This window comes from Neopelma chrysocephalum, unplaced genomic scaffold (assembly GCF_003984885.1).
Source record: "Neopelma chrysocephalum unplaced genomic scaffold, ASM398488v2 Primary Assembly neopelma1_155, whole genome shotgun sequence".
NCBI lineage: Eukaryota > Metazoa > Chordata > Aves > Passeriformes > Pipridae > Neopelma > Neopelma chrysocephalum.
The window spans coordinates 1,670,273-1,690,112 of NW_020897817.1; the positions used below are offsets into that span (position 1 = coordinate 1,670,273).

Here is a 19,840-nt window from a genome sequence, read left to right on the forward strand (position 1 = left end):
GGATGCTGGGATGGCTGTGGGGTTGTGGGATGACTATGGGGTTGTGGGATGACTATGGGGTTGTGGGATGGCTGTGGAATGCTAGGATGACAGTGGGGTTGTGGGATGGCTGTGGGATGCTGGGATGGCTGTGGGATGGCTGTGGCACAGGATGGCTGCAGTGGCACAGCCAGACTCCCCTCACCTTCTGTCCCGCTGGTCCTGCAATGCCCGGCTTTCCCGGAGGACCCTGAGGACACACAAAGGAGCAGGGTGGCAGGGATGTCCCCACCACGGGCACCCTGGGGACACCGTGAGGATGTCACGATCCAACCGTGGGTCCAGCTGGGCAGGAGAGCTCCAGGGCCCACATTCCTACCTCTTTCCCAACGGGTCCATCTGGTCCCTGCTCCCCCTGTGAGACCAAAGTGTGAGACAGTGACCACCACAGTGGTGACCACAGAGTGACCACCAGTCACCAGTCCTCGAGGTCCCCACTGCACTGGGGTACAGGGGGCTGTGCTGCACTCACGGGTGGTCCGGGGTGTCCCGGGGATCCTGGCTGCCCTGGCATCCCTGGCAGACCTCGCTCCCCCACGGAGCCACGCTCACCCTTCAGCCCCTGCACGGAGGAGGGAGCAGGAGCACCGGAATCAGCACAGGACGGGGACGGAGACCCCCAAACCACCCACTGTCCATGGCACCCACCCAGACCCATCCCGACCCCACATCCCACGGCTGGGGCTGTGGTGGGGGCTCCAGGACTCACCACTCCAGCCAGGCCAGCGGGACCCGGTTGTCCCGGGCTGCCAGGGGGTCCCTGGGGGCAGAAACAGGGGTGTCAGTGGGGGGCTGTGGGTGATGACCCCACTCCCGGCACCAGAGGGAGTCCCCGCTGTGATCCCCCCACGGGGGGCAGGTCCAACTTACGATGAGCCCTGGGGGTCCCTGCCGGCCTTGGGGTCCCATGGGCCCAGGGTCACCCTGAGGAAGATGGGGTGATGAGGAAGGCAGGGTGGTGAGGAGGAAGGCAGGGTGAGGAGAGGCTGCACGGTGCCCAAGCAGCTCGGGGGTCCCACGCTCACCCACCCCTCACTCACCTCAGCTCCCGGTCGGCCGGGGCTCCCCGGGAGACCAGGTTTGCCACAGTCACCCTAAAAGGAGGAGGGGACATTGTGAGCAGAGCAATGCATGGATAGATACCCTGGCCCAGGACTCAGGTCCCTGGGGATGTCACCACCAAGTGTCCCCATCACTCACCTTTGGTCCTGGGAGACCCGGGTGTCCCGTCTTCCCCTTGAAGCCCTGGAGAGAGAAAAGAGCTGGGTGGGGCTCCCAGCTCCTGCCAGCAGAGCAAGGCTGGGACCAGGGACCCCATCCTCCCCCTGGGTCCCAGTGTCCCCAGGAGCACACAGTGGGACAGTCCTGGCTCAGGGGACCCCCCAGGCCTGGCTGCAGGGACGTGCCAGGCACTGAGCACCAGGGAGGGGTGACAAGGAAAGCTGTCACTCACCGGAGGACCCATCATCCCTGGTGGGCCAGGGGGGCCTGGATCACCCTGGAGACAAAGAGATATGGGTTGGGAGTGTCCTGGGGGGGTTGCAGGGTGGTTGTCCCCAACCAGCACCCCGGAGAGCCCCAGAGCCTCACCCGCAGCCCCGGCTTGCCATCCTTGCCATCCAGTCCTTCCAAGCCAGCAGGGCCCTGCGGGGACAAGGTGAGGATGTCAGGGGGTGGTTTGCACTGAGGGGCTCTGGGGGTCCCTGAGGGACCTGCTCTGGGCATCCCAGGCCATGGCAGCAGGTCCCTGGGGAGTGGGAACTGGTCCCTGGGGAATGGGAATAGCCAGCAGTGCTCCCAGGAGCACCATGACATGGGTGGTCCTGCCCCCTCTGCCCCCGAGGGTGACACATGGGGAGGGTCTTACCTGGATGCCCGGAGGTCCTGGGGGTCCAGGGGGTCCTGGCATCCCTGTGGGGCCTCGCATGCCCTCGCTGCCCTGTAAGAGCCACCCACAGGAGGTCACAGGCACAGCCAGGGCACCAAACCCGGCCACAGCCCAAGGGATGAGCAGTGCCACCACACAGCCACGTCCTGGTGGCACTGGCCCCTGGCACTCACCTTCTCAGCCATGGGCCCTGGTGGCCCAGCTGGACCGACCTTCCCTGGGAAGCCAGGGGGACCCTGAAGAGAAGGGGGTGATGAGTGAGGGGGGTCCCAACAGCAGAGCCCAGCCCACGTATCCCGCTGCCTCCAAACTCATTTTAGCGGGATTGCTCTGGGGCTGCTCCCTGCATCTTATCCCACGGGATGTGCCCGTGTCCCCCTTGTAGAACCCCCCATCCCCATCCCTGGCCCCATGGGGACATGGGGACACACAGCCAGGGATGGGCATCACCTCCCAGGGACACACAGCCAGGGATGGGCATCACTGCCCAGGGACACCCTGCCATGCTGGAGCATGGGATGGACTCACCGGTGGCCCTGGGAAGCCAGGCTGGCCCTGGAAACCCTGTGGAGAGATGAGAGCTGAGCTGGACCCCGACAGCCACATCCTGCCCGCTGGGGGTCCCGGGGGTCCCTGTACCCCTGGGGGTGCTCACCTGATCCCCCTTCTCGCCAGCGCTGCCCGGGAGCCCCCGCTCTCCCCTTGGTCCCTGTGGAATGAGGGGATGAGGTGGTGGGGAGCACCCCACTGCACCCACAGCCTCCCCCCTCCCTCCCCACAGCCCCCCGGGGTCTGTCGGGGTGGGCACCTACCGCGGGCCCTGCGGGACCGGGGGGCCCGTCCATGCCGGGGGGTCCCTGGGAAGGCAGGAATGGGGTCAGATGGATGAGGCTGGAAGGGCCTCAGTCCCGGTGCCCACGGTGAGGGGGCACCCGGGAGAGCCCCCCAGCCCCTCTGCCCCCGGAGCACGGCCCCGAGGGACTCACCAGCTCCCCTTTCTCCCCGGGGGGGCCCACGTAGCCTCGCTCGCCTTTGATGCCCTGGGGAAGGAAGGAGATGGAGGGCACAGAGTGGGGCACTGGGCAGGGAGGGGACACGGATGGGACACGGGACATGGAAGAGGAAGGATGGGGGCACAGGCAGGGCACGCACGGGGCACAAATGGACGGGGCATGGAGGAGCAGGGCAGTGGATGGGGCACTGGGAATGTGTGGGGTGGGACCGGATGGGTGGGACAGGGATGAGCCCTCGGTGCTCGGTGCCCACTGGGGGTCCCCCAACTGCAACATGGGGGGCCCCAGTGAGCACCAGGAGGGCCATGGGGACCCCCAAGGGGGCTGGGGGCTGGCAGAGCCTGCCTGGCTCCCCAGAGTACTCACGGGCAGGCCGGGGGGCCCCATTGCACCAGGGTAGCCGGGCTGTCCTGGAGGTCCCTGTGCAGGAGGAGGAGGAGGATGAGCCACCTGCAGTGCCCCAGCCAGGCACCCAAAGCACACGGGGCACCAGTGTCCTCCCTGTCCCCTCCTCCCACCCCACTCACCGGCTCCCCTTTGGCTCCGGCGAGCCCAGCAGGGCCACGTTCCCCTTGGAGACCCTTCGGGGGGAGAAGAGAGGAGCTGCAGGGGGTCTCCTACAACCCCTGCCTGGGGCTGTGCCCGCCTGGAGCAGGACCCGGGCACAGCCCATGGGGTCTGTGACCTCCACCAGCCTCCCTGGGCACCGGGGAGGACCCGTTTGGCACTGGCTGAGCTCCCTCCACCCACGGCACAGCCATGGGCACCCGGTTCAGACCCAGACACTGGCACTGCTGCCCGTGCCCCCCACGCGCCGTGACCCGCGGGCAGGACCCACAGCTCAGCCCTGGGGGTGCCCAGCATGGGGTGCCCAGCTCCTGGCACCCAGCCTGGAGCCTCCCATCCTCCCAGGGAACAGGGGACACGGGCACAGCTGGGAGCCCCTGGGCTCCATGCCGTGGGACCTCTGGGGCGGGTTAGTGGGGTGACGTGGTGCCGAGGTGACACGGGCGGGACAGGACACACTGGCACACGGCAGAGCGACGACCCACAGAGCCCCACAGAGCCCCACAGAGCCCCACACAGACCGTGGTGTTACGGTGACATTAGTGGACGAGGGGACACGAGCAGGAGGGCCGGATCCTCCCAGAGCCACCGGCACAGCCCCACCACCAGCTCCTGCCGGGAGCGAGCGCGGGCGGGAGCAGGAGGATGGACATGGAGATGAGGATGGAGATGGAGGTGAAGATCAAAATGGAGATGGTGGTGGTGGAGGCTGAATGACCACAGAGGAGAGAGCAAAGGAGGAGGAGGATGAGCCCAGGCAGCGCTGGCTGCACAGAGGATCCTCCTGGTCCCCCTGAGGGGCTTCCCTGGGGGCAGCTGCCACCGGGTGGGAGCTGCAATGGGGCACCAATCTGGGGTGGCAGGTCCCTGGCACACCAGGAGCCACTAAGCTGAACCAGGTGCCACGATGATGAAGGGACCCAACATGTGGCACCAGGGTTGGTTGAGTGCCAGCACCAGATCCCTGAGCTCAGGAGGGTCATTCCCAGATCCTGGTCCACCGAGACCCCCTGCTTTGGGATGGAGGAGGTGGAAATGGGAGGATGGAGATGGCGTGGAAGAGAAATGGGGCAGCTGTGCTGCGGCTGCTCCCAGGGGGGGACAGGGACAAGGGACACAGCCAAACCAAGCAGCAACGACACAGGGCACAGAGCAGAGCCGTGCTGGGTCCTTACGGGCAGTCCGGGTGCGCCCGGCGTTCCAGGAAAGCCTGGGGGGCCCTGAGGGGAAAAACAGGGAGGTCACGGCCTGGAAAAGGCACGGGGGAGCCTGGGCTGAGCCCTCGGGGTGCCACAGAGCTCCTGCTCCATCTCCGGGCTGGCAGCACCTTCACCTCCATCTCCGGGCTGGGACGTCCAGGCCATGCCGTGCCCCTCTGCCCATCACCACGGCCTCAGGGCACGGGGGCAGCCCCCTTGGCAACTTGCTTTTAGGGCCTCCAAGCCCCGCAGGACCACACCATGGTGGCCACAGAGCCTGGCAGCCCCTCACCCCGGGCACGGGTACTTACGATGGGCCCGGGTGGTCCGGGGGGTCCCCGCAGTCCTGGTGAGCCCTGGGGAGAGACTGAGGTGTCAGGTGTGACCACGGGGACAGGGGGGACGGGGACCAGCTCTGAGGGGCACCGAGGGACCAGCCATGGCCCCTGGGAAGGGCTGGGATGGCAGAGGGTCCAAGGAGGGGTTGGAGCTCACCCACCTGCTCGCCTCTCTCTCCAGGGATTCCCGGGGCACCCGGCAACCCGGGATGGCCGGGACAGTCGGTGTCAGGGCTGTCACCCTGCAGGGAGTGGGGATGTGTCAGAATCCCGGGCTGGCACTGCCCACTGCCCACCACTGAGCCCTGCCAAGCCCCCCCCCCAAGCAGCCTCTACCCCCCCGAAGCCCCGTCTGTTCCCACGATGGGGGTACAGCCTCTGCAGCACCCTGGGAACCAGGGAGTCGGACTGGGATATCAGCTCATCCCCAGGGGCAGGGAGAGGCGAGGGGGAGACACTCTTCACTCACCCGAGCCTCCTCCTCTCTCGGGAACTGGGCAAAGCACTGGAAGAAAACCCAGGAGTCACCCAGGGATCAGCCCAGAGGAGCTGTGGGGCACAGCGGGGCTCGGAGCCCCTCACCCCACACCCCTCGGGGGCTCAGCACCCACTGCTCCAGCCTGCTCTGGAATGGGACAAGCCTGTCATCCTCCCAGGAACCCTGCTGGGGCAGGCAGGGATTGTATGTGTGTCCTGCCCACACTCCCAGCAGGACCAGTGTGCCCAGAGCGTGTCCACAGCGTGCCCAGAGCGTGTCCAAAGTGCGTTGCTTCCCACAGCTGCCACACCATCCGAGGCCCAGGGAGTCAGGAGCATCTCTTCACCTCACCCTCCCCCAAAACCAGGGGATTTTGGGCACCCAGATTCCCACCCGGGGGTGTGGAAATACTCACGCGGGCGCAGCTCTCGCTGCCGGGGGCGCCCGGCATGCCCCCGTCCCCCTTCTCTCCCTCGACACCCCTGGGGGCTTCCAAGGCTGCCTGGAGCTGGGCACAGTCCCCACAGAGAGTCTGGGAGGGTAAAAAGGGGGAGTCAGGGGTGCCCCGAGGCATTTGGGGTCTGCAGGGCAGGAAAAGGTGACACATCCCCACGCTCTCACCTTCAGCACCTCGATGTTCCTCTCAGCCACGACGGCCAGCGGCCCCTGGGAGAGATGGAGGGATGGAGGGAGAGATGGAGGGAGGGATGGAGGGAGAGATGGAGGGAGGGATGGAGGGAGGGATGGAGGGAGGGATGGAGAGAGGGATGGGGGGATGGAGGGAGTGATGGAGGGATGGAGGGAGGGATGGAGGGATGGAGGGACTGTCCCACAATGGGAGAGCAGGATGTGGGGCACGGGGGACACTGCCATGGGCGTGGGCACCACCTACCAGGTCTCCGGCAGGCCCAGGCAGTCCTGGCAAACCGTTGTGTCCTGGCATTCCCTAAATCCAAGGAGAGAGTGGATAAACCCCGTGCTAAAAGCTGGGCAGGACCAGTCCCGCTCCCATCTCCTGTCCCCCGTCACTCACCTGGCGACCGGGGGCACCGGGGGGGCCGGGGGGACCGGGGGCTCCGGGGGGACCCTGCAAGACCCCAAAACACGGTCAGAGAGAGGCAGGGGGTGGAAGGGGGGGTGGGTGGGGGGTGCAGCAGAGCACCCACCTGCGGGCCTGGCTGTGGCTGCCAGGACATCCCAGTCCACAGCCCTGGGGCTCCCTGAGGACGAGAGAAGGGGAAGAGAATTTGATGGAGGGGGGGCTGAGGGGGATCGGTGTGCCCGTGGGGGTGAAGCAGAGCCAGGGGTGCCCAGGGGCACTTGGTGGCACTTACTGGCATCCCGGTGTAGTTGGGGTCCTGGCGGGGGCTGGGGGGGCAGGAGCACTCCCCGGGGTCTCCCTGTGGAGAGAGAGGAGGTGAGGGCAGGGAGGGCAAGAGGTGGAACGGGGGGGTACGGCCCCACCCGGACCCCAACTCACCTTCTCTCCCTGGGCACCCTTCTCCCCCTGCCAGGAGGAAAAGAGGAGCATGAGCAGGTGGCCCCTGGTGCCCCCCACCCACAGTGAGCACGGGGGGCACCAGCTCAGCCCACGCTCTGGGCACAGCCCCCCCGGGCACCCCCAGCACGTACCGGCTGCCCACCGGGCCCAGGGAGCCCCCGCTGCCCTTCGGGGCCCTGCGAGGAAGAGGAGGGTGAGGAAGCTCCCTGGCTCGACCCCCTGCACGGTGGCTTTTAGCCGGGGTTGAGGGGCTGAGGGGGTGGCAGTGCCCATCCCAGAGGGCAGGACATACCGGTGGCCCTGTGACACTGGTCCCTGGTGGTCCAGGAGGTCCCACGGCACCTTTGGGCCCCGGAGATCCCTGCAGAGGAAGGACGGCAGGAGTAGGGGGCAGGGGGGGCACGGAGGGCTGGGGGATGCTCCCTTACCTTGGCACCTTTCTCTGCCGCCATCCCCGGGGGTCCCTGGGGTCCAGGGGGGCCCTGGGGGCAGGAGAGGGTGTTAGTTGTCCCAGACATCCCCCCAGTGAGCCGAGGGGACAGCACTGTCCCCAGGGTGGGCTGGCCAGGACCCCCCTGCCACTGCCCACAGGGAGGGCTGATGCTGCAGGGGGATGTTCCCCCCGCTTGCAGGAATTGGGGGGGCTGGTGGCTGCCTCATCTCCCAGGACTGGGCACCCTAAAATGCTACTCACGGGTGTCCCGGGGGGTCCGGTGCTCCCGGGGTCTCCCTGGGAAAAGCAGAGCGTGTGAGATCCGGCAGAGCAACCCGGCACGGCACGGCATGGCACGGCATGGGCACCCCAAAACCCACCTGTGGTCCCGGCTGGCCGATCCCCCGCGGTCCTGGCTCACCCTGGGGAGATGGAGGGGCAGTGAGGTGCCCTCAGGACCCCCAAACCCAGCCCCTGCACCCCACACCCAGCCCCTGCACCCTGCTCACCTGCAGCCCCTTCGGCCCGGGAGGGCCCCGGACCCCCGGCAGCCCCGGCTTCCCCTAAAACACACCAGGGTCACCCCGAGGGCACGATGCCACTGGGCACCGTGGCCGTGGGGAGGGGGCACTCACGGGTCTGCCTGGCTGGCCGATGCCAGGGGGGCCCTGGTCCCCTTTGGCTCCGGGTTTTCCTGGGATGCCAACCACGTCCGAGAGGTCCCCGAGCGGAGCAGCACCAGGCTCGCAGGGGTCTCCCTGTGGAGGAGGGGATGGGAGAGGGATGGAGGGGTGGGGGACACCACGGTGAGAGGGAATAGCTCCCCAAAATATGAGGGTCTCACCTTCTCGCCTTTGGGGCCGGCCGGACCCCTGATTCCAGGCTCACCCGACAGCCCTGGGACACCGGCCATGCCCGGCGTGCCCGGGTCCCCGGGGCTGCCAGCATCCCCCTGGCAAAGAGAGGGCACATGGGGAGGGAAGGGACATGGCACAAAGGGGTCACAGCCGCCTCTGCCATCACCGGCCCCGCTGGGACCCCCTCCCAGGCCCTCTCACCTTCTGCCCCTTCTGCCCAGCGTCGCCCGGTCTGCCCTGGGGAAATGGAGGAACGGGTCAGGCTGGAGCATCCCCCCCAAGCTGGGCACTGTGGGCACGGGGGGCACTCACCGCTCTGCCCGGGGGGCCACTCTGGCCCCTTTCTCCCGGCGGTCCTGGCACAGCCACCACTGTCGCTGCCCCTTGGAGGGCCTGTGGGGTGGGAGGGCACTGCCCGCACGGCTCCCCCTGCGCAGGGACATTCCCGCTTGGAATGTGGCTCTGGGGACCGGAGCGCTGCTGTGCCCACCTCGGGGCTGTCACAGGTCTCAGCCGGGGAGGTGGCACAGACAGGGCAGGGAGAGGGGTCCCGGGGGTCCCCATGGCAGGGCTCACCTTCTCTCCTTTGAGCCCCCGCACGCCCGGGTCACCCTTCTCTCCCGGGAGCCCCTGCAACGAGAAGCCATGGCAGAGGTGAGACCACGGCCCCCAACACCCGGCCTCTGCCCACCCTGGGCTGCCAGCACCCACCCTGAGCCCCCACATCCCCCCTGCCCACCTGTGCCCGCACTCACCGGTCTGCCCGTGGGTCCCAGCTGGCCACCGTCCCCCTGAAACGGAGCAGGGTCAGGGACAGGGACGTGGTCAGGGTCAGACAAGGCTGCCCCAACCCCATGGGGTGATCCAGCCATTCCCACTCCCTCCAGCAACGCGGGAACGGGGGTGGGTGTGGGAGTTACTCACCTTCTCACCCTTGATCCCAGCCAGGCCAGGGAGCCCCAGGTCACCCTGCTGAACACCCCCCATGGTCACACCCCCGGCAGCCCTGGGGTGACCGGGGTGTCCCCCCAGCACGGGACGGGGGGGGGGCTCAGCCCCAGGACTCACCGGTGGCCCCGGCTCACCCTCAAACCCCTCGGCAGGGCCCCGACGCAGCGCGGCGAGGACACGGACATCGCAGGACAGGCACGAGTCCCCCTGGGGGGTGGGACAGGGGACAGCTCAGGGGGCTGCAGGGGCTCAGGGGGAGGGTGGGACAGAGGGTTGGACACTCACCTTCTCCCCCTTCATCCCCTGGATGCCACGATCTCCCTGGAAAGGAAACACAGGAGCTGGGCTGGGTGCTGCCAGCACGGGCTGGATGGTGCTTGGTGTCCCCAGAGGGGGACAAGCCAGCCCACCCCACGTCACCTACCCTGTCCCCTTTGGGTCCTGCAGGGCCGGGTCTGTCCTGGGAAGGGGCAATCAGAGGGAGCATCAGGGATGAGCTGAGATGAGCCCCTGCCCTGCCCTCCACCCCACAAGCCCCCCAAGGTTCAGACTCACCGAGACCCCGTCCCTGCCGGGCGCTCCGGGCTCTCCCCTGGGCCCCGGTTTGCCGGGCACCCCGATGGCACCGAGCACCCCCTCGGTGACAGTGGGACACACCTCACACGGCTCACCCTGCCCGGTGGGGACAGTGAGACACAGTCCAGGCCAGGGGGTCCTTGGCATGGTCCCCAGGCAGCCCCGAGATGAGGGACGGGCACCGTGGTGGGGCTGTGCCAGCACCAGCCCATGGCACAGCCCCCCCAGGTCACCCTGTCACAGCACCCACCTTGTCTCCTTTTGGCCCCAGGGCACCGGGGGGACCCTGCGGGAGGAAGGTGGGCAGGGGGCTGCTTCAGGGAGCCCCGAGGCGAAGGTGTGCCCTGGCAGTGCCACCCAGCTCCCCCTGATTCTCCACCAGCTGTGGCACTGGATAATCCCAGCCCAGAGCGAGGCTGCCGGATCACTGGGTGATCCCAAATCCCTCTCAGCTCCTGGGCTTGGATCCCGCCACTGCTCTGGCCAAACAGCCCCGACGCCGAGCCAAGAAACCCGTCCCTGACCCCGGGCCTTGGCTCCAGGCTCCTGGTACTCACGGGTGTCCCAGGCGATCCTCCGGGTCCAGGAGCTCCCGAGCTGCCCTGGAGCCAGAGATGGGAAAGCCTGAGCCCAGCAGAGGAAAACACCGCAGCCCTTGGCACCCTTGGGATACCCTTCTCCCCCCAGGGGGGGTTCCTGCCCCCCAAGCCAGGTCCTTGGGCCACCCAGCTGGGGCTTGAGCAGGTGGCAGCTCCACCAGCCAGCACTGGCTCAGCAGTGCCAGATCCAGCTCCTGATCCCAGTCCCCACCAGCCCCTCTGGGCAGTGAGGGGCAGCTGGGACCCCCTTCCCTCCACTCACCTTCTCTCCCTTCGGACCCGGGGGGCCACCAGGATCACCCTGGAAGGGACAGAGGGTGGTGTTAGCTCTGGAACACCTCACCCCTTCCCACGGCAATGCCCACTGGGCATGTTATCCGGGCACAGGCACAGGGGTCCTTACCGGCTTCCCAGGAAAGCCAATCCCTGGAGATCCCGGCTTCCCTGGGGGTCCCGGCTCGCCAGCCAGCCCCTCGGGTCCCACAAGGCCAGGGTCACCCTGGAAGACAAGGGAGGTGTCAATGCCAGTGCTGCCACCGGGTGCCTCATCTCCCACCTCCTCCCCCCCGGACCCCCACCCACCTTCTGGCCCTTGGGGCCCACCACGCAGATCTCTCCGGGCCGGCCCTGCCGGGAGGGGAGCAGGGTGTGAAGGCTCTGTGTGTGCACCCCACGGGCAGGCTGGTCCTGCAGCTGGACCCCACTGCCCGGGGGGTGCCCAGGGGGGCAGGGGCAGGGACCCCCTGGCACTACTCACATCACGCCCTGGGCGCCCTGGCTTGCCCTGCAATCCCCCATCGCCCTTCTGGCCCTTCTGGCCCTGTGGGACAGATGAATGTCACCTGTGCTGTCACCCGTGGCATCACCCACACCGTCACCTTTGCCATCCAGGCTGGCCCTGGCAGGTCCTGGCACCGCTGCTGCCACCCCAGGGGACACAGCTCAGGTGTCCCTGCCACAGTGCCAGGACCCACAGCGGGGCTGGACTCACCTTCTGCCCCTCAGCACCGGCGGCCCCCGGGACACCCTGCGTGGGAACAGCAGGAAGAGGTGGGTGCCCACGGGTGGGCTCGTGCAGGCACCCACGGGTGGGTTTGTGCAGGGTCCCCTGTGCTCTCACCTCCTCTCCTCTCATCCCCCCACCACCCACCCACAGAGCTGGACCCTTAGGGCCGGACCCCGGGCACACCAGCCACGCAGGGGGGGCCACCGCAGTGTCCCCACAGCTGAGTGTCACTCACCACCTCTCCACGCTGCCCCTTCTCGCCCCGCGGCCCCTCAGCGCACTGGGGAGGAGGAGAAGGAGGTGAGGGGGGCGGCAGAGCTGGGGAGGGGGGCTCAGGGAGGGTCGGGGGGGTCTCACCTGCACGGGGCCGCCGGGGTGGGTGCGCACGCAGTCGGCGCCCTGCGGAGGGGGGGAGGCGGCTCAGGGGCTCTGCCCAAACCACCACGACCAAGGGTGGGGGCCAGGAACACCCCCAGGGTGGCAGGACCCCCATATGGCAAGGACCCCACGGGGATTAGCCCCACAGAAGGGTCCCCACCCGGGATGTGGCCGGGGACACTCACACGCTCGCCCTTCTCCCCCTTGGCGCCAGCAGTGCCGGGCAGGCCACGCTCACCCTTGGCACCCTGCAAGAGAGGGGAGGTGTGGGGCACAAAACGGGCACAGGTGTCCCCATGTGTGCCCACGGCGGGCCCACGGCTCCAGGCAGGGATGCTCCAGGCACAGAGTGGCCTCATCCCTGCCAAGGCTGGGCCCTGGGTGTCCTGGGGGGTGACAAACCTACCTTCGGACCTGAGGGACCGAGTGTGACCTGGGGAGAGAGGAGGGAGGTGTCCCGGAGCTCCCCAGGGTCATGGTGGCTCCACATGGCAGCAGGAGAGCCCTGACCCCACCGTGGTCCCCATCCTACCAACACCCTGTCCCAAAGTGCCACCTCAGGAGCTCCATGAGGGGTCCCAAACACCCACTATCCCCCCACACCTCAAGCCAGCGGTTGCTGCAGCAATGGGGCCACATCTGGAAGGGATCAGAGACCTTCCCCACAGCCAGATGTTGCAGAGCCCCGGGCCAGGGGGAGCTGTGGGTTCTGGGGGGCCGGTGGCGATGGCAGAGGGGTGGGGGACACCCCTGGGCCAGCACCCTGGTGGCTTTTGCTGTCCCCAGCTCCCAGCCCAGCCAGCACACCCCAGTGCCACACTCACGTTTGCTGATGCCATCTGTGCCGAGCAGGGCGGGCACTGGAAGAGACAGGGATGGGGGCTTGGACCAGCTCCACTCACTGCCCATGGCACCCCAAACCCTACAGCACCCACCCCTCCATGGCACCCACACCCCCGTGGGCACTGCCCCGCTCCCCTGGGCACCCCAAACCCGTGGGGCTGCCCCAGCAGCATCTCCTCACCAGCTCAGGGGTGCCCGTGGGTGGGCACAGGGAATGCCCTGGATGGAGAAGGGAAAACCCACAGTGTTTGCTCCCTGGGGACACGAAGAGCCTGGCACCCGGCTCTCCCTGCGGCTTTGTGGCTTGGCCACGGCTCCTCCAGCCAAACCAGCCACTCCAGTCTGCTCCCACGGGATCGGGGACAGGCAGGACGGGGCTGCAGGATGGACCCCGTGCTCCCAGGGGCCCCAGCCCACGCTGCTGGACCTGATCTACACCCCAGGGATCCCCAGCAGGATCCCAGCACTGGGACACGGCAGCCCTGAATCCCTGTGGCGGGACAGGGATCACACAGACACACAGGGATGAGGAACAGGAGCACTGGAGACGCTTCCCAGCTCTGGCAGCGCTCCGGAGACGCTCGGAGGGAACAAAGAGGCCCTTGGCCATAGCTGGGATCACTCCAGCAGCAGCAGAGAGCAAGTGGGGCCTCGATTCCTGCTCGGGGGAGCAGAGCAGCCGCTTCTGCCCTGCTCTTCCAGACCTGCAGCTCTGGCAGCAGCGGAAAGTTCCCAAATGCTGCGGGGCAGAACCAGCCCGGGGGGGTGGGAGGAAGGGGAGTGGAGCTGGGAATGGCAGGACCAGGAGAGCCGGGCTGGGACACCCTCTGCACCTCCCTCACCTTCTCCTTGGGATCCTCCTTCAGGCTGCTCCTCCCTGAGGTTCTCACCGGCTCCTGTGGAGAGAGAGGAGCACCCCTGGGTTATCCCACCTGCTCCCTCTCCAAGAATCCTGGGTTATTCTGCCTGAGGCGCCCATGGATAAGACCCGTCTCTGCCAGTGCAGACAGTGGTGGGACCACAGGAGCCCTCCCCTCCCTCATTCCCAGGTCACTGCCAGCTCCCTCCCTCGCCTGGCGCGGTGGAAAGAGCGAGGCAGGGATTTTCCAGGGGCTGGATCCGCGCGGCTGCCGGCTCAGCAGCACCCGGCACGGCAGCTGAGCCACTGCCCATCCATCCCGCGGGGCTGGGACCGCTCCCCGCGCTGGGATGGGGACGGGGACAGGGATGGGGACCAGGATGGGGACCGGGACGGGCATGAGGACCGGGATGGGGACGCCGGAGCTCACGGTGCCCAGCGGCTCCTCCAGGCAGAAGCAGCGGGTGTAGACCCGGCCCTCGGGCTGTGGCACCATCTCGATGAGGTTGCTGCTCTGCATCAGCTCCGCCTGCCGACGGGTCTTGGGAGCTTCGGTCTGGCACTTCGGGGAGAGAGAGCTGCTGTGGGGGGCTGCCAGGGGGAGAGCCGGGAGCCCCAGCCCCGCCCGAGCACCCGGCGTGACTCAGGAGAGGGATGGACCCACGGGGACGGGCACCACGAGGCCACCACGAGCAGGAGGTGACCCACAGGGGACAGACCGGCCCTCACCGAGCCTCAGTTTCCCCTCTGGGGAAAACCCTGACCGTGCACAGGGCAATTCCAGGGTCCAGCTGGGATTGGGGTGGGGGGGTTCGGGGGCACTCACCCCGCTGGCCGAGATCTCACAGCACCCCTCCTGCCGGGCCAGCTCGGCGTCGCAGTAGATCTGGGCTTGCTGGATGTCAAACTGCGGCGGGTGGGGGTGGCAGGTCAGGGGTGGCAGGCCAGGGGTGGCTCCAGCCCCGCGGGCAGGGGTGCCCTCACCCCACGGGCACTCACCCGGACCGGGGTGCCACGCACGGCGTCCAGCCCCAGGAAGGTGTTTCCCTCCAGGGCCAGCGCCCGCCGCGGTGCCAGAGGCTTGGAGGAGATGGACGAGCAGTCGAGGTGGACGGAGACGGCGTGGCCCTGCACGGCCACCACCACCTTGTGCCACCGCCCGTCGAACAGGGACGCCACGGCCTTCCCCGAGAACACGGCGCTGACGAACGCGGCCCCTGCTGCCCCGGCCTGGAACTCCAGGCTCTTCTCGGGGCCGTGCACGGACAGGGAGAGCTGGGCACAGAGGGGACAACACTCAGGGACGGCTTCTGGCTGCCCACGCGCTGCTGGTGCATCCCAACCCCTTCCCGGGGCTGTACCTGGGGGTATCCCTGCCGGTCGGTGACCTGGAAGAGGTACCAGTGCTCCCCGGTGCTGTTTTTCTTCAGCAGCAAGGTGAAGATGAGGGTGAAGGTGGGGGGCAGCCCACGAGGAAACACCTGCCTGTGGGGATGGGTGTCAGGGGTGCCGGAACCTGCACTGGGCTCTGGTGCTGGAGTTGGCACCAAGGCTGGTGGCAGCACCCATCCCTGTGGCACCCATCCCTGTGGCACCCAGTGGCAGCGTCACCCCAAGAGCCCCCCCGTGAATCCTGCCAGGCTCCGTCCCCACCGGTGGCATCCCAGATGCCATCGTGGTGGATTCAGCCCCAGCTGCACCTTCCCCATCCCTGCCCCACCCCCTGCACCCCAAACACAGCCCTCCTGGGGTGGCTGCAGCACCCAGGGCCACGCACTTATCCCCACAGTATCCAATTTTCCCCTGGGAAGCCAGGAAATACATCCACAACCCCCAAGGCTCCGTGGGCTGGATGGCAGCCGTGGCAGTTCCCCAGTGGGACCGTGCCCAGCTCACCCACAGCCCACTAAACCACTGGAAATATTTGCTCCGGGTTCTGCTTCGCTCCCGGCCTCAGCTCCACGCCAGCGATTTTCCAAACCCCCCCTCTGGAGCTGGACCAAGTGATGGGGAGCAGGACAGAGCTGGTGGTCCCCTCTGTTCTCCGTGGGACACGGGGACATCCTCGCTGGGCTCCGAGGTGCCCACCTGGAGCTAACAACCTGGGTAGGGCGGTCATCCCCCCACTCAGCACTCCCCACGGCTGGATCCGGGATGCCACAGGCACCCAGCCAAGAGCAACACCAGCCTGGAGCCATCCTGAAGCCACCCCAGGATTTGGCTGCCCAGCTCAGGAGCCAAGGCCGGGTTTCCTTGCCCCCGGCAGAGCCCCATGCCCGCTGCAGCTGCGTGCCAGCCCTGGGGCAACGTGGGGACAGGCTGGAGGAGGCAGGAGTGCAAACCGCAGTGGTTTCCTCCAGGAACAGCTCCCGAGGACGTGGATCTGCTCCCGTCTTGCCACGCTGCAGCACCCCCTGCCAGCCCTGGCACTGTGGGGCGGCACAGCCACGGGCACAGCCGGGCAGGACACACCAGAGGCAGGGAGGATGAGGGCAAGGCTTCTTGTGCCTCTCCCAGCAGACCCCCCCCAGGCCCCTCAGTGCCTGCTCGGGGCTGTGCAGCGTCCTGAGCTCGTCTAGACCCCGCGGGCGCCTGCCAAGCTCAACCACAGAGCAGCCACAGAGCCCTGCTTGCGTAAGGCTTGGCCACCACCCAGCCCGAGCCGCGACAGCCCGTGATTTACTTTCTAGGAGGAAGGTGTTTGGGCAGCCCTGGGGTCCCCTGCGTCCCCCAGGGTGCCGTGGAGCTGCCCGGTGCCCCCAGCACAAGCTCAGGGCAAAGCCCACCCAGCTCCCCTTGGGCTCCGTCCTTACGACACACGGGGATGGTGCTCGGGGGAGCTTTGGTCAACCAGGACCACCCCGTGGGTCACCCAGGGCCACCCCCTGAGCCCCCCACACTCACTGGGTGGGCTGGACCAGGGGCACGGCCCCCAGCCGCAGCACTGTTGGCCCTCGGGGGCTGCGGATCTTCTTGACCGACGAGATCCTCAGCAGGTCGAACCTTTTAATCAGGTTAAAACCTGCGGGGCAGAGCGCAGCAGGTGAGACCCGGCCCTGCCCCCCCAAGCAGGGCACACAGCCCACCCCCGGGGTGCCAGGGCTGCCCAGGGACCCCGTTTGCAGGGCGAGAGGGGCTTTCCTTACCCGTTATGTTCTCATACTTGTCCCCAGCCAGGTCCTCGTCCCAGAGCTGCGGGCACAGCTCCCCTGCAAGGCAAATCAGCACATCACCGTCACTGCAGTGTGCCCAGGGGCACAGTGGGACAAGCAGGGTGGCAACACACAGACCCTCTTGGGCTTGGGGTGCTGCCAGGAGCTCGCCCTGGCCCCCCAAGGCTGCTGACAGCACAGATCCAGCAGGGATCTGCTCCCAGAGCAGCACTGGCTCTCAGGAGCCTGGAGGAGAGAAGCTGGAACCCTCCAGGAGCATTTTGGAGGGGACAGGCAGTGAGCTCAGAGCCAGCCCCTTCATCTCCCACAGCCAGTTCACCAGGTGAAACGCTTTTCCCAGTTCCTGTGCGTTTTGCCTCAAAACATTTCCGCAGCTGGAATCAGCATCAGGAGACTCGGACGGGTGCCACGGACACCCACGGTGGGGAGATGGCACCCAGGGCTGCTCTCTGCCCTTCCTGTCCCATCCTGGTGACAGCTCAGACCCGGTGGCCCAGGGGACTGTCATTAGGGTCCAGCCAGGGGACAGCAAGAGGCTGGAAATGCCATGTGAGCCGTGATCACGGGGATGCTGCTGCTGTTTGCACTGATAAATTACTGCTTCAGCAGCATCAATCCACCTCCACTGCACGCACCAGATGTTGGGAGGTGTGAGATAAAGGAGTAAACAAGGGGGTAGTGAAAGAGGAATTTGTTTTGTCTCCGTGCACACCAGCCCTGGAGCAGGGATGGCCACCAACAACTCACTCGCCTTTTCCTTGGTTGTTCTTGGGGGGATGTCTGACCCCCCCAGTCCCACTGCTCACCTCCACCTCTGCCCTCAGAGAGGGCCCTCAGGCACCACCACAGTGCTTCTCCCCCAGGCTGACCACTCACATGGGGTCAGCAGTGGTGGTGGGGGGTGCCCTCACCCTCAGGACCCCCGACACGGCAGCAGCAGGGGGGGCTGTGTGTGTTCCGGCCGGGGGCAGAGCTCCCTACTGCTGGCACTGAGATCATCCTCAGCAGGCCAGGGGACGGAAAGCAGAGCATAAATCACCCCGGCTCAATCCCTTTGAAGCCTCTCCCAGCCCTGGTGCAGATTCTAAGGGAAAATCTCATCTGTCCAAGCCTCATAGCCCTAAGAAAAGGCCAGGAGACAGGAGGCCACGCCGTGCTGGGCAGCGGGAGCTGGTGCCGGCTACGGGTCCCTTCCAAGGGCAAACCCGGGCCCCCCGGACGAGCCACTGCTCCACCCCCACAAAGCCTGATGCAACCACGGCGTCGCTGCCAGCAGCTCCTCCCCGGCATCCGCCTCGAGCTCTTCCCACACCGGGACCCAGGCACAGCGACCCCGTGGCCAGGGACACCCCGGCAGAGACCCCCGTGGGCTCAGTCATCGTCCCCCTGTCCCCTGCTGCACGTGGACAGCCCCCACCATGGCGTGGGCCACGGCCAAACCTCTTCCCAGCTGGCAGCTGGAGGCCAAAACTCCCGTGGGAGCTCCGTGCATCCCTGCCACAGCCCTGAGTGGTCCTGGCTCACCTACCCCACACGTGCTGCCGGACGCGCCGCCGGCGCTGCCAGCTGGCACCGAGCGTCCCGCAGCCGGAGCGCGGCCAAGCCCAATCCAATCCCTCCACGAGCACGGCCAGGGCTGCGGGGGTGACGCCGGGGTGTCCCTGGGCTGGCTCCCCACGGCCGGGCTCGCTCAGCTCTCCCTGGCCCCCTGCCCACACAGGATGCTGAGCGAAGCCCCGCAGCCGGCGCTCAGCAGGGAGCTGACGTCGGCAGCCACCGCTCCAGTCCTGGCACGTGGGGACCACGGTGCCTCCAGCCACCCTGCCATCCCTAGGTCTGGCCAAACCCTCCCCAGGGACGTGCAAGGAGGGGGCTGCTCCCGTGCAGACCTCGAGTCCTCGCTCACGGTGTCCCTTACCTTCCGCCGGCGGCAGCTCCTTCCCCTCGCAGGCACTGACGAGCCCCGTGAGCACGAGGGCCCAGAGACCCCTCATGGTGCCCGTGGCAGCAGCTCAGGGCCAACACAGCTGCCTGCAAGGGAGAGACATTGGGCAGCAGCAGGACGGGCAAGTGGTGGGCACCAGTCCATGGTGGGCATCAGCCCGTGAGGTTGCCAACACTGGGATACTTCCAGCAAAACCACCAGCATGGAGTTGGTGCTGGCCCTCTTGGCCCTCCGTCAAATTTTGGGGTTCAGTGCGGCCTCCCCACCATCCACTGCAGGATCACCATCTGCTCCACGCCCACCCCAAGCACACGGGGCAAGCCCCAGCATCCCATGAGTTCAGTCCAATCACAGCACCTGGATTCACTCCAAACATCCGGAAACGTGAAGACTGAGGTTCCCCAGAGTGGAACTGGGCACCTACTGCATGAACCCCCCCAGGAAGGTCTCGCTCCCTCCTGTTTTATCTCCCAGTCCCGAGTGGATCCCGGGGTGTCTCAGGCCCTGCAGGTCACCCCGACCTGGCCTCCCTCCTGCTTCCTGCCACGAGGCAAGGCCGGGCTGCACGGAGGGAGACAGAGTCGGGACAGACCGGACACGCTCCGGCTCCACTGGCTGCTGCCAGAGCGGGACGTGAATCCCTGAGCCTTCATCCCACGCACAGCCCCCGGGGACCCTTGTGCGCGGGGACCCCCGTGAGCGGGGACTGCCTGCACTGGGCTCTCCCGCACCCCCTGCTCTTCCCTGCCTGCGACCCAGCCCCCCTATCCCAAAACACAACCCCCGCACCTCCCGGCTCCCCTCTGCTGCCTCCCGGCTCCTCTGGTCTGCCACTGCCTGCACCCAGCCCTGCTCCCACCCTTGCACCCTCTGCCCACCCCTGCACCCACTCCTGACCCCCCTCCCCAGTACTCCCCGCCCGCTCCCCGCCTTCCCTACCCCGCACCCTCCGCACCGGCGGGTCCCCACGGCCCCGGGGCGGTGATTAACTCCGGTTATTAACGGGGAATCCCCGGCTCGCCCCGTCCCGTCCCTCCCCGCCGCGGGGCCGGGCTTCGCCGGGCTCTGCCCGCTCCCGGTGCGGGGCCGTGCGGGGCTCACCTGCGCGGGGCTCGGCGGGGACGGGACTGCCCGGACGGTGCGGGACACCGGGAACTCCGCCGCGGGACACCGGGAACTCCGCCGCGGGACACCGGG

The 19,840-nt window shown here is 67.6% G+C and overlaps 1 protein-coding gene across 1 annotated transcript in view; it reads right to left on the minus strand.

Annotated features, from left to right (window-relative positions):
- COL16A1 (collagen type XVI alpha 1 chain) overlaps positions 1–19,072 on the minus strand; it is a 20,708-nt gene extending 1,636 nt beyond the window's left edge. Inside the window, 66 exon segments of the mRNA XM_027701318.1 lie at positions 185–229; positions 359–394; positions 512–601; positions 749–799; positions 910–963; positions 1,080–1,133; positions 1,240–1,284; positions 1,493–1,537; positions 1,630–1,683; positions 1,907–1,978; positions 2,101–2,163; positions 2,456–2,491; positions 2,583–2,636; positions 2,740–2,784; positions 2,914–2,967; positions 3,307–3,360; positions 3,468–3,521; positions 4,683–4,727; positions 5,018–5,062; positions 5,206–5,286; positions 5,514–5,549; positions 5,938–6,054; positions 6,144–6,188; positions 6,415–6,468; positions 6,556–6,609; positions 6,689–6,742; positions 6,857–6,922; positions 7,003–7,029; positions 7,155–7,199; positions 7,316–7,384; positions 7,452–7,505; positions 7,718–7,753; positions 7,837–7,878; positions 7,966–8,019; positions 8,092–8,214; positions 8,301–8,408; positions 8,515–8,550; positions 8,626–8,742; positions 8,890–8,943; positions 9,069–9,104; positions 9,238–9,285; positions 9,382–9,471; positions 9,550–9,585; positions 9,689–9,724; positions 9,820–9,936; positions 10,091–10,126; positions 10,398–10,442; positions 10,702–10,740; positions 10,843–10,938; positions 11,022–11,066; positions 11,197–11,259; positions 11,431–11,466; positions 11,681–11,725; positions 11,803–11,844; positions 12,009–12,071; positions 12,230–12,256; positions 12,648–12,683; positions 13,509–13,562; positions 13,956–14,087; positions 14,352–14,432; positions 14,525–14,800; positions 14,887–15,010; positions 16,430–16,547; positions 16,672–16,734; positions 18,617–18,729; positions 19,068–19,072. Coding sequence (XP_027557119.1) covers positions 185–229; positions 359–394; positions 512–601; positions 749–799; positions 910–963; positions 1,080–1,133; positions 1,240–1,284; positions 1,493–1,537; positions 1,630–1,683; positions 1,907–1,978; positions 2,101–2,163; positions 2,456–2,491; positions 2,583–2,636; positions 2,740–2,784; positions 2,914–2,967; positions 3,307–3,360; positions 3,468–3,521; positions 4,683–4,727; positions 5,018–5,062; positions 5,206–5,286; positions 5,514–5,549; positions 5,938–6,054; positions 6,144–6,188; positions 6,415–6,468; positions 6,556–6,609; positions 6,689–6,742; positions 6,857–6,922; positions 7,003–7,029; positions 7,155–7,199; positions 7,316–7,384; positions 7,452–7,505; positions 7,718–7,753; positions 7,837–7,878; positions 7,966–8,019; positions 8,092–8,214; positions 8,301–8,408; positions 8,515–8,550; positions 8,626–8,742; positions 8,890–8,943; positions 9,069–9,104; positions 9,238–9,285; positions 9,382–9,471; positions 9,550–9,585; positions 9,689–9,724; positions 9,820–9,936; positions 10,091–10,126; positions 10,398–10,442; positions 10,702–10,740; positions 10,843–10,938; positions 11,022–11,066; positions 11,197–11,259; positions 11,431–11,466; positions 11,681–11,725; positions 11,803–11,844; positions 12,009–12,071; positions 12,230–12,256; positions 12,648–12,683; positions 13,509–13,562; positions 13,956–14,087; positions 14,352–14,432; positions 14,525–14,800; positions 14,887–15,010; positions 16,430–16,547; positions 16,672–16,734; positions 18,617–18,729; positions 19,068–19,072 — 4,170 coding nt within the window.
- Positions 19,073–19,840: the final 768 nt, after the last annotated feature.